A 13,831-nucleotide genomic window follows, 5' to 3' on the forward strand; every position below is an offset into this window, starting at 1 on the left:
GTGTTGACCTGCTTGCGGAAGGCCAGCAGGGATGGGACCATCCTGGTCACTCTTGGAAGAGAGTTCCACAGCCTGGGAGCAGCCACCGAAAAGGCCCAAGCTCTCATGTTCTCACCAAGCGTGCTTGAGTGGGTAGTGGGACCAAGAGAAGGCCCTCCTCAGCAGATTGTAGATTCATAGAAAGAGATATGGTCCTTCAGATAACCTGGACCAGAGCCATATAGGGCTTTGTAAGTCAAAACCAGCACTTGAATTGTCCTCAGGCAAGGGTCTAAAGCACATATGGTGGCTCTCACCTCTACAAGAATCCTGTCCACAACCTTAAGCTGCACATATTGAAAAGTATCCATCAACACTGGACAAGCAGGTGCCAAAGACATTGAGGTGGGGAATGTGGGGCTTTCTGTCAATCCAATGATGTAATGTGATCCAGACACCCCCCAACATCAATGAAAACACATTGATAATGAGTTGTCTGATAGCTGATGGCCTGTAGACCAAGGGGCTGCATCCGAATCTGTGGTGATCTGGAGTTCTGCAGACCTTCGCCAATGGGAATACTCCTTCCTGGGATGGAACACATCTTCGGAGTGTTCTGGGGTAAAGTCTCCAAAATTGGGAATGTATTACTTGGGGGTAGATCTGTGGTACTGGAGATGCATATACTTGAAGGCTTTTTAAGTGGTTTTAGGAGGCTTTTCAATATATTATTGTATATTGCCTATTATATACAGCACTGGGGGAACTGAAGCCTTTTAGGAGAGTGGCTGTCTTATAAATTGCCAACAAGGTTTCTCTCAATCTCTCAAGACCTCCAGTCTTTTGATGATATCAGCCTGTTCTGGGACTGAGAAAGTAGTGAAGGAGTTAATAAGATTTTCTTCTAGAGACTCCTTGGTAGAAAGCATTGGTGGGAGTAATACTACATTATTATCTTTTGTAACTTGGAGTCCTTGAAAAGCTGATACAAGACAGGAGCAGAATTCAAAACGATCTTGACAGACTAGAGAGATGGGCCGAAACTTACAAAATGAAGTTCAACAGGGACAAATGCAAAATACTTCACTTCGGCAGAAAAAATGGAAATCAAAGATACAGAATGGGGGACGCCTGGCTTGACAGCAGTGTGTGCGAAAAAGATCTTGGAGTCCTCGTGGACAACAAGTTAAACATGAGCCTACAATGTGATGCGGCAGCTAAAAAGGCCAATGGGATTTTGGCCTGCATCAATAGGGGAATAACGTCTAGATCCAGGGAAGTCATGCTCCCCCTCTATTCTGCCTTGGTCAGACCACACCTGGAATACTGTGTCCAGTTTTGGGCACCGCAGATGAAGGGAGATGCTGACAAGCTGGAAAGCGTCCAGAGGAGGGCAACTAAAATGATTAAGGGTCTGGAGAACAAGCCCTATGAGGAGAGGCTTAAAGAGCTGGGCATGTTTAGCCTGCAGAAGAGAAGGCTGAGAGGAGACATGATAGCCATGTACAAATATGTGAGGGGAAGTCATAGGGAGGAGGGAGCAAGCTTATTTTCTGCTGCCCTGCAGACTAGGACACGGAACAATGGCTTCAAACTACAGGAAAGGAGATTCCACCTGAACATCAGGAAGAACTTCCTCACTGTGAGGGCTGTTCGGCAGTGGAACTCTCTCCCCCGGAATGTGGTGGAGGCTCCTTCTTTGGAAGCTTTTAAGCAGAGGCTGGATGGCCATCTGTCGGGGGTGCTTTGAATGCGATTTCCTGCTTCTTAGCGGGGGGTTGGACTAGATGGCCCTTGAGGTCTCTTCCAACTCTACTATTCTATGATTCTATGATTCTATGAAGTCCTTATTCAATGCCAAGACTAAATTCCTTGATCAGTGCCATGACCAAAACAGAACTTCCTTGTCTGGGGCAAGCATGAGGGGTCTAATGTCCTCTGATAAAGTTGCATTTACATGGTAGCCAGTGAACTTTGAGTAAGCCGATCAGTTGTTTTTCACAGCGTAAAAGCTGACTGAGAGCCCGAAGTATTGCTTTTTTTGGAGACCCATCAATCTCTATTTATATTATTATTCATTATGTATGTGTCATAATAATGTTCAAGATACTGAGTGAAGGAAGGGGGAAAAGATGTATTAATTCCAGTGTGTCTGTTTCCCCATTTCAGTCTTTTGTTGCATTCTGCATTTTAACTTTTTAAAGTGTTTATGAAAATCTATTTGTCTCTTGCAAACATTTCTCTTGATACATGCATTCTTGGGGTTTTTTTAAGTTATTATATTTAGTAATTTGATTTATAGTTCATTTTTCTTGCAAATACAGGTTCCATTTTTAATCCATTGAATATGATACATGTTAAAAAAAATAAATTGGCTAGCCTCTGTATGCATTGTTTCAAAGCAATGTTCCTAAAACATCATATGTTGAAATTATTTTCACTACTATAGGGATTTTGAATGTACATCCGCCTAATATACACTTTTTCGTACTTTTTAAATTTTGACTTGAGAACTCAAGTACATAATGCAGAGAATGTTAAATTTCAAAGAATAACTCTGTTTTGGTCACATACAAGTGTATGTTCGTTGAATGAATTTTTCCGTTTATCCTGGACCAATCCTGAGATTTAAGGTCTGATGAAGAATTAAAATTAACTCAGAAAGAATTCTAGTCCCCTCTCCACTAGTGCTCTTTAGCTAGCAGTTTTAAGTACCTTTCCAAACTACAAATCCCAGGGTTCCTTAACATGGATACAAAGCAGTTGAAGGGTTGCTATGATAGTGATATAATAGTGTAGGACATACCCTTTGGGTGCATCTACACTTCTGAATCCATGCATTTTTACAATATTAACTGCCATGGCTCAATATCATGGTATCATGGGACTTGTAGCATTATATAGTTTTTGCCTTCTCTGCTAAAGAGTGCTAGTGCCTCAACAAACTACAGATTCAGAATTTTATAGCATAGAAGAGTTGTGGTTAAAGTAGAATCAAACTACATTAATTCCATGATGTACATGCACCCTATGCCTGATAGCCTTGGCCGAAGATGTATGGGCTTTCAAGGGGTACATCATACTGTAAATGCAGTTTGACACCACTTTAACTGTCATGGTGCAATGTTATGGGATCATGGGAGCTGTGGTTTGGTGACTACAACAACCATGATACCATAGTATTGAACTATGGGAGTTACAGTGGTGTCAAACTGCAGTAAATGCTCCCTTTTAGAAGATAAATTCTTCCCAGAAAATATTTTGGTTTCTCTTCATCGGTTCCATTTTCAATACTGGAAATGGTGGAGGACAGATTATGCTTGCACTGAGCAGTAATTAAAGCTTTATTTAGGAATATGGCAGGGCTAGCTCCTCCTGACACAATTTAATAGTTTTGTACCCTATGCATACCAGAAAGGGAAAATCCAAATATTATTTGCAAGTCATTGTCAATAGAGGAAATAAGTCACCCATTCCCAGACAACTGAGGTTCATATCTTGTCTATATAAACAGAAAAAAGGAAGGTGCCCTTCAAAAAGACCAGGACCAATCTCCCAGGGACATCTACTACCATAGTCTCATGGTGAGTTGTTTCGAACAGTGCCATTTTGATGGGTTGTGGGTGCCATTGACTTCTTATCCTCAATGTAGACAAGTAACTTTAGCCTATGGCTGGCGACTGCATGTATTCAAGGTGTCTGGTGCTTTCCATGTGCTCTGGTTTTTATTCTGACGTTGAAGGTGCTATTTCTTGCTATTTGGGGGGTTGGGGATAGCACCTTACATAAAATCAAACTACAACCTCAAGCAAATCCATTACCTTTCCACAATGGAAGCCACCAGCCATACTGAGATTGCTGAGAGAAAATGACTGGTTATTGGTTTTTGTATATTGATCTTTGCCATTTTTCCAGCAATGTCCAAGCTACGGTGCTTCACAGTCCTAGCTGGTAAATTTAGCTCAGACTCAGGATAAATTTCACAGTTTCTTTTGGGACTTATCCCAAGACAAAGATGCACAGGATTTCAGCAGTAATGCTACTTCTAAGCCAACGGTGAGCCACATGCAGGTCTCCAAATGTTGTTAGACTGTAGGGTCCCTTTCACACTACACAATTATAGCATCACAATCTCCCTTTTAACTCCCATAGGTTCCACTCTATGGAATTCTGTAATTGGTAGTATAAAATGTACTATTCTCTGTCAGATAGTTCTACCAAAGTTTAAGCCCATGACAAATTATAGGATTCCTTAAGTTGCTGCCATGACTTCATAACTGCTATAACTCTGTAGTGTGAACAAGGCTCCAGCTACCATGAGCACCATCTGGTCTTACCCCAAAAGATAGATGGAGGAGTTACAGCTTAGCCCCTCCTGGAGGGCCACAAGTTATCCACCTCAGCCAGTGGGTTTTAAAACTAAGTCATGATGGGAACATGGCTCTATGGAAGTCACACCCAGGTGTACATCATTAATCTGCAAGACATGTGAGTACCTCTGGTTGTTATGTGTTTGGGAATGATCTGTGAAGTCTTTTGTGGATTGTTGTAATACAAGGTGAAAAACATGTAGCCTGTGAAATGGAAGCATTTATTAGCCCTCTCTTGAATCAATGTGCAGAAACAGTGGGAAACTAAATATAATACTCCATGTTTTGTGTCATGAAATCAATTAAAGATACCTTATTTTAAGCTTTTGTTTAAATGGCGGTTCCAGGGTTGTGATAGGGTTGTGAACCCTGAACACATTTATCTAGGATTACAATTAAAGGAAAAAATATTTCTGTTAACAGCTGACTTATGAAAATAATCGTTATTACAAAATAGCTTATGCTCAAAGGTTTAGCACTTTTTTCATTGTGCCTGAATTCATGAGAGACTTCCAAGTGATGGGATAATTAACTTTGGATCTGTCTTTAACAGAAAAGCCTATGAAAATACAAATGAATCAGTGAAGCACACTGCAAATCTATTTTTTCCCCAAAATATGAATTTTATTCCAGATGCATGATCTATTACTCTGGGCTCTCCTTGTCTACCTGGCTGTGAATAAGTCCTGGGCCAATGGGATGAATGCCAACCTCACTGTCCTAAAGAGAACTGTGGAAAAAGGGCTTCAAGGTGAGTAACCTTGAATATGTTTTCTAGTAACTCTCTCTGTGACAACTTTGGACTTTCCTATGTTGTGATGCAGCAATAGCTGGTAGCCTCCCTGCTTCAGGCACACCTCCAAGGACATTGGTAAGAATACTAACACTCCAATATTTATCTTGTCCCTCCTTGCCATATAGATTTTTTAAAATGTGAGATCCACCAGAAAAATAGATGTGGCAATTGCAATTCAGCAGTAACAAACATGAATACACAGGAATTAAAACACAACTTGCCCAGTCTTGAGCAATCCAGGCAAGACCCAGATGTATACATCTGTCAGTTTCAGTTCCTCCTGATTATTTTTAAAATCTCCAATTGTTTTCATTCAGTCATGAAGAAACTTGTAAATGTTGGAAAACTCTTACCAAAAACAGACACTCAATGATTGCCACAATGTTCAGCATTTTAATAAAATAATAATAATAATAATAATAATAATAATAATAATAATAATAATAATAACAACAACAACAGAAACTTTATTTGTATACCCCGCCTCCATCTCCCTGAAGGGACTCGGGGCAGCTTACATGGGAACAAGCCTGAAAAACATTGTTAAAAGATAACATACTAAGTACATACATAGTACATAGCAAGTATATAGGCAATAACATAAAACAAAATAAAACAGGAGCATTATAACAAAATATAAAACAACCAGCAAACCAACCAGTGACCTGAAATTACTGTCAGTTTAGATGCACCGAATATCTCACCAAACTGTAACTTACAGGATTCCATAGCACTGAGCCATGGCAATTAAAGTGGAGTCAAATTTTCTATCTCATATGACATAATCATAAACTGGCTTTGGACACTAGTAACTATTGCCTCCCCCATGTTAATCAGGTAGTTAGTCTACTCTGGGGTTGCAGTCTTTAACTCCAAGATATTAAATCTTATGCCAAAAAATTGTTTCAATGCCTTAAAATTTGCACTAAAATGCAGACCAGATTCACTATTCACCGGCATGAAAGCCAACACAACAGGCTTTGGATACTGTACTTTGACTTTTGTTGGAAACAGACATGTGCTGCTCTAACCCAGGCAACAAAACATCTCGCATGGACAAGATTTCTAATGTTATTTCCTTTTTTTCTCTCTTTCATTTTTATTCTTTCAGTCCCAGGCAATGGCAGCGGAGAGGCTCTGAACCTGAAAAGAAACACCCGTTCTGTAGAAAGATTCAGTGATGTATTTGATGGTACAAGCCTGAAATGGGTAGAGTTTCAGGAGTCTATCCCTGAGGGAGCTGTGTCCATCTGGAACAGCTATGCCAAGAGGATGGAATATCCTTGTTCCGAAAACAACTGTGAAGCTGGCTTCTATAGCCCAGACCGGGGTGCTTTCTGCTTCTACCCTTACAAAGGCCAAGAACACAAAAGTGATAAGTTCTGGTTGTTGGTGAATGAAAATGATTTTGAATCCTTGAAGTGGAAAGGAGGTTTCTTAGGTAGCATTCCATCCAATTCCATCAACACCTGCCCAGGAGTCAAAGTCTACCTTGCAAAAAATAAGTATGGTCTAGGCAAGGTTGCTGGCCCTGTTAAAGCTTTCTTTATAGGAATTGATGGTTGGGAATATCTGTATTTGCGCTACGATGTCCTGACAGTGAATAAAGATTATCTCTCTCAGAGTATTTACGACGTCAAGTACATGATGGAGAATGGAACATATAAGAGGGAGAGTGTGACCTTAGCCTCCAGCCAAGTCACCAATAACAACTGGAAGGTTGTGAAGAAGACGGCCACCTTATCCAGGACGGTGACTTCCGAGCATCGTTGGGATTTTAGCATTTCCCTCAAACTGGCTGTGAGCACTACCTTGACTGCCAAAATAATTGAAGGATTAAGTTTAGGGTGGACTCCTTCTGCAGAAACAACCATCAGCTGGAGTCAGGGCTTCACACAAAGGCAATCGGTCACACATTCCCTAACTGTGGAGGTAGAAGTCCCACCAAACCATGAGTGTGAGGTGGCAATGGAAGCCGTGAAGATGACTGCAGATGTTCCCTTCACTGCCACAGCAACACGTCGGTATCGCAACGGGGAAAAACGAAGTGCCAAAGTCCGAGGAGTCAGCAAAAATATTGATGTGGCACATGTGAAAGTCCAAGTAACGTCTTGCAAACCCATCCCAACAGCTCATCCCACCTCATGTCAGAGATGTACGAACGATCCAGAACGACTTGGATTGAACCATGATGAGGATTCAGAATAAAACATACAAATGGTACCCCACTTCCATTGCAGCTATCACCAACTCACAGTATTCTTTCATCACAGCATTAGAGATTATGCAAAGAGAACGGGAATAAAAGTTTACACGTGTGGCTCTGTTAACCAATGTGATATCGGAAATTGCCTTTTATTTCAGAGATAACCCATCAGCTTTTATGTTTTACTGTTTTCTTTACTCTGTGGGAGAATGCAAATTTATTTAACAAAGGCCACATCCATACTGATCAAGACAGTAAGATTAGAGACCTGCTTTGTCCTTTCAGTACTGTTGGCAAGAACATTGAACCTGACCTTCTGTAAAAAATTAACTTGCACTATGGAAAAACAGATTAAGAGCAAAAGTGAAACCAACTTTCTTAAACTGCTGTGTGCATGGATTGCCTTTGCTAACAAAGCTTCATCTGTATATAAACCAACAACATAATTAGAAAATTCTGGAATGCCTCATTTGGGTTTTAATATACATAGCTGAGGGATGTAATCACCATTTGTAGGGATGTCATTTCTCTTCAAATCAGTTAGGTATATATATAAAATCTGTATAATTGAACAATGTGTCCCTGTGTGCTTTTGTCTATATCAGTGGTTCCCAACCCGTGGGCCGTGGGGCGTGCCCCAGCAGTGGGCTGTGAGAATGAAAATCCGGTCTGCAGACCTCCTTCCTCTTTATTTATTTTATTGTGTTAATTTTACTTCCACTCCTTTCCATCCTTTTCTGTCTGTTACATTGCATAGATCACATAAGCTCTAGATTGCTAAATATAGTCGTCTGTGGGCGAGCAGATAGCGACTATTGGATGGCATGTGTTTTGTATCACAAATAGAGCTAATGTGGTCTATCCAATGCAATTTTCTGAATCAGACCCCAAATAACCAAACCAAATCTAAAGTTGATCAAAACTTATTAATAAGCCTTTCAGTACTAATGTTGGAGAGTGGTCCCTAGTCAAAGTGGTCCCTGGTCAAGTGGTCCCTGGTCAAAACAAGGTTGGGAACCACTGGTCTATATCATTACCAGCTTGCTGTCTGTTACTAATATGTTTCTAAATTGATACATCTATATTTGTACTGATTTTAAAACAACTTTTAAAAAACAGAGGAAATGCTTATGTGTTCTGTGTGGGTTTTTCAGTGGTTTCCTTGCCACTCCTGATTTCATAGGCAAGATTCTGTCGATGCTAAGTCTCTTTCATACCTTAAAATGACAGCAGTATAATTACAATTTAACTGTCATGGGACTATGTTATAGGTCTCTGGGAGGAGTACTTAAAATTCTCAAGCTGAGAGCTCTAGGACTTCACCAAACCTACAAGCCCAAATTCTATGAGATGCAGCCATGGCTGTTAAACTGGTATCACAAAGCTATGATTGTCTACTGCAAAAACAGCCCTGTGGTCTTCCAGATGTATTACCATCTCATGAGACAGGCTACTTTCCCCACCATACACTGCTTGCTCTCCACGTTCAGCCCATTACACGACACGTGTACTTCTGGCCAGGCTTCTTCATGAAAGGGAAGAGAAGTCAGCATATCCTGTTGCCTTCAGAACAATGGGGGAAGCCAGGTGGTGACGTTTCCCTCATGGAATGGGGGTGGGGGGGGGTAAGTTGTGTGATACGGGGAGTGGAGCAACAGATTCTCCACGCACCCTTCCGGGACCCCATGGATTTGCCACAATGCGTGGCAAATCCATGGGCCTTTGTGATGAGGTCCTTAAACTACAATTCCTTTAATTTCAGGCCAGTAAAACCATTATTTATGTTGGTTGTGGATGGTGAAGCTTGTAGTTTAAAGTAGTTGGAGGATGCCAGGTTGAAGGTTGCCACTTCCATTGTTGGATTTGATGTTGGATTTAAACATTATGGTTTTATACTTTTACATTGGTTTTCTTTAATTCTAAGCCATCTCCAAGTACATTATTGCAGCCAGATTAAAGATACTCAAAGTCTTGGTCATAACCTTTTAAGCAGTGGTTCTCAACCTGTGGGTCCCCAGGTGTTTCGGCCTACAACTTCCAGAAATCCCAGCCAGTTTAACAGTTGTTAGAATTTATGGGAGTTGAAGGCCAAAACATCTGGGGACTCACAGATTGAGAACCACTGCTTTAAAGTCCTATGTGTTTTGGGTCTAGGTTATCAATAGAATCATCTTTTCCCATATAATCCACACTGTACACTGAGGTCCTCTGGGGCCGTTTACTCCAGCCAGCCAAAACCAGACTGGCAACCGTCACCCAGAGGACCTTTTCATCAGCTGCCCCAAGACGGTGGAGTGACCTGCTGGAAGGGCTTCAACAGTTAAACGAACTTTCAGAATTCAAGAAACAATTGAAGACCTATCTTTTCCAGAAGCCAGACCAGTCTGGTGTTTGTTCTGTGTATTTTTTTAGTCTGGTTACGAAAACATTGCAAGATATTTCTCCAGAATTCTCCCCCCTGTCTGCACCACAAAATGACAAAGGAAGGAGTTGGTTCTTACAAGAAAAAAATGGGCCCTGGCAAGATTGTTTGGTTTTGTCCTGAGGGAGAAAGAGATGTACAGTATTTGGATTTTGTATGCTGATCTCACTGACCGGTTGCTGCACTTTCATTTTTAAAGTTAAAACAGTACAGGGTGGCCCCTAAGACATCAAGGACAGGTCATTGACTGACTATTTGTGTGAGCCAAAAATAGGTAGCTATTCCTCCAGTACCCTGCCCCACAACTCTCCACCATCCACTAAATAGGAATGGATGGAATTGGTTTCTTTGGAAGAATGCGAGCCCTGGTGGGATTGTTAAAAAAGACAATTCCAGTCTCAACAGTGATCAAAACAAAGACCTTATATGCTGGCCTTACTGACTAGTTGTTGGCTTGTCTCTCACAAATGTGGATGGACAACTGCACTTCCCTTCCATAGTCATTTTGTTTCCAGTCTTCATCTCTTGAATTTTCAGCCTCAAACAAAGGAGAAAACTAAGCAAGAGAGATCTTGAAAAAATGAGATTTTATGACACAAAAAATAAATGTGGCTTTGGGAAGATTGACAGATAGAATGCAGCCTTCTTTACAGGAATAGATGGTTCAAAGTTCTGTTAAGAATGGTGGGAATTGAAGTCCAAAACACCTGGAGTGCCGAACTTTGCTCATGCCTGCTTTACAGTCGTAGTTAGAAAAAAAATCTTCCTTGTCCAAGGAAGTAATTCACAAACATCTATTGGCATTCTCCTACTTTTGCAGAAGTCTTGTGCCCCTAACCCCAGCAAATATAGAAGGCTTAATATACATTGGTGACCAGTATCACATCTTGTGGTAGCAAATTCCAAAATTTCCATGAATACTGAGTTAATCAGGTTATTATCTTACTAGATGATTGGATCAAGATCAAGGTTTCTTATCACGCTTCATGTAGTTATTGGCTAACCTAGATTGCATCTACAACGTTTATGTTCCATTATTTTGAATAGCCATGTAGTAATAGCTCTATAGTAGTAGACAGAATGTAGTTGTGTAGTTTTGAGTATTATATACCTAAGAAACTTGCTTGGTCGTTCCAACAGCTGTTCTTTTGGGTTGCTATGAGTTTTCCGGGCTGTGTGACCATGTTCCAGAAGCATTCTCTCCTGACGTTTTGACCACATCTATGGCAGGCATCCTCAGAGGTTGTGGGGTCTGTTAGAAACTAGACAAGTGGGTGTATATATCTGTGGAATGTTGAGGGTGGGAGAAAGAACTCTTGTCAAGTGTGAATGTTGCAACTGGCCACCTTGATTAGCATTGAATAGCCTTACAGATTCAAAGCCTGGTTACTTCCTGCCTGAGGGAATCCTTTTTTGGGAGGTGTTAACTGGCCCTGGTTGTTTCTTGTCTGGAATTCCTATCTTTTAAGTCTTGTTCTTTATTTAATGTCCTGATTTTAGAGTTCTATTACTTATTTCAAAAGAATTGTGCAAGTTCCAATGTTCATATTCCTGGTGGTTGAGGCCCAACTCACCCAAGCAGCACCTGATAACCTGTATGTAAACTTACAAAAATAACAAACTGCGCATGACCTCTCCTCTAGCTGGAAATGATATAAAAAGGGAGATGGACAAGGACCAGAAACCAGAACTTCTCTCAACAAGAGGCATCAATAGATTTCAAGGTGAGTTGCCTCCTTTAGAATGGGCTACAGTGGCCCAGATGAAGCTTCATGGACTTATCAATCTTAGCTGTTGAGAAAGCATGGGGGGAAATAATGACTTCTGTGTGTGATTCTTTGTCACTCTGGCAGCACTTTTCACCTACTTCTCTTTCTCTCTGGGTGTTTATATCTCATGTCTGGGTGTATCTTAACTTGGAATGAATACAATTTGACATCAGTTTAACTGCCATGGCTCAACTCTATAGAATAATGAGAGTGGTAATTTTATGCAATCTTTAGCCTTCTCTGACTTGGGGTTTTAAACAGGGGGCAAAAAATCCCAGGATTTCAGAAGAGGTCTACATACAGACCTGTTAGTCTTGGGATTCCTGCCTCCGTTGTCCAGACTTGCTGCTTTGTTCCGAGATTTAGAGGCTCCCAAGATGGCCAACGTAGGATTTCCATTAGAAACCTCGGCAGCTTTTTTTAAAAGCCCTGTGATGCAGATATACAGATATGCTGATATATGGATATACAGATATAAGGATATGCAGATCTCTCCAAAAGTTCCGTTCTTTATCCTGGCCAGAAAAACTGCCCTCCTGATGTTTCATGAAGTATCTGCCACACAAACAAACCACTTCTGGACCACTTCTGCCCAAGTCAGCAATGCACAATGAAACAGGAAGACACACTTTCAAGCCAGGAACAGAACTTTGTCATTATTGACTCTTTTTAGAGCCTGGCTGCCTGGCCATATGTACAGACAGATTTGGTTGTGTACTTGTGGTATGGAACAATGGGGTGCTGTTCCTGCATTATACATGACAGTTTCTATTAGCCACCTGCATGACCTTGGCTCTCAGTACAGTAGAGTCTCATTTATCCAACATAAACGGGCCGGCAGAACGTTGGATAGGCGAATATGTTGGATAATAAGGAGAGATTAAGAAAAAGCCTATTAAACATCAAAATAGGTTATGATTTTACAAATTAAGCACCAAAACATCATGTTATACAACAAATTTGACAGAAAAAGTAGTTCAATACGTAGTAATGTTTTGTTGTAATTACTGTATTTACAAAATTAGCACCAAAATATCACGTTATATTGAAAACATTGACTACAAAAATGCGTTGGATAATCCAGAACGTTGGATAAGCGAGTGTTGGATAAGTGAGACTCTACTGTATTTACATTCCTCTCCAGCACATCCATGTCCCAACAGCCAGTAGTAATTTTTTGCCATTTATTAAACTGTACCCATGTTGTCAGCATACACCTGCCATTTACTATATATACATTGGGTGTATGCTGTTGTCAGCATATACCCAATGAGGAACCAACATGTATAACTCGTCAACATAATCCTGTTGTTCCCTGGCACAAGTACACCACGAAACCTGGCTGCACAGATGGCCATACAACAAGGTCTGACTGTTGCAGTAATGATGAAATTCTGTTCCTGGTTTGAAAGTGTCTGTTCCTGTTTCATTGTGTACTATTTACTGTGAAAGTACTTTTTGCACCCCAGGAACTTCATTTTTCTGTCACAAACTTCATTAAACAGGTGAAGGATGGAGTTCCTCTTCCCAGGACAAAGTTTTTGCCTTCTACTCAAGTGTCACCTTCTTTTTCAGAACTTACCAATCAGGAACAAACATCTAAAACCTGGGAACAAACCCAGACAAAAAATTCCATCATTTCAGCAGAAAACAAGCTTGCTCCCTCCTCCCTATGACTTCCCCTCACATATTTAGTCATGGCTATCATGTCTCATCTCAGCCTTCTCTTCTGCAGGCTAAACATGCACAGCTCTTTAAGCCGCTCCTCGTAGGGCTTGTTCTCCAGACCCATGATCATTTTAGTTACGCTCCTCTGGACACTTTCCAGCTTGTCAACATCTCCCTTCAACTGCAGTGCCCAGAATTGGACACTGTGTGATTCCAGATGTGGTCTGACCAAGGCAGAATAGAGGGGTAGTATGACTTCCCTGGATCTAGTTACTATATTCCTATTGATGCAGGCCAAAATCCCATTGGCTTTTTTGCCACCGCATCACATTCTAGGCTCATGTTTAACTTGTTGTCCACAAGAACTCCAAGATCATTTTCACACATACTGCTTTCGAGCTAAGCGTCCCCCATACTGTATCTTTGCATTTCATTTTTTCTGCCTAAGTGGAGTATCTTGCATTTGTCCCTATTGAACTTCATTTTGTTAGTTTCATCCATGTCTCCAATCTGTTAAGATCGTTTTGGATTCTGCTCCTATCTTCTAGAGTATTAGCGATCCCTCCCAGTTTGGTGTCATCTGCAAACTTGATGATCGTGCCTTCTAGCCCTTCATCTGGC

The 13,831-nt window shown here is 40.9% G+C and overlaps 1 protein-coding gene across 1 annotated transcript; it reads left to right on the plus strand.

Moving 5' to 3' along the window:
* Positions 1–3,438: 3,438 nt before the first annotated feature.
* On the plus strand, positions 3,439–8,482 carry LOC100561972 (natterin-3). The gene is made up of 3 exons (XM_062957278.1): positions 3,439–3,563; positions 4,983–5,100; positions 6,257–8,482. Exons 1-3 carry the CDS (start codon positions 3,561–3,563, stop codon positions 7,351–7,353), a joined length of 1,218 nt encoding a protein of 405 aa, XP_062813348.1. The 5' UTR covers positions 3,439–3,560; the 3' UTR covers positions 7,354–8,482.
* Positions 8,483–13,831: the final 5,349 nt, after the last annotated feature.

The sequence above is a fragment of the Anolis carolinensis genome, chromosome 6 (genome assembly GCF_035594765.1).
Source record: "Anolis carolinensis isolate JA03-04 chromosome 6, rAnoCar3.1.pri, whole genome shotgun sequence".
Classification (NCBI taxonomy): domain Eukaryota; kingdom Metazoa; phylum Chordata; class Lepidosauria; order Squamata; family Dactyloidae; genus Anolis; species Anolis carolinensis.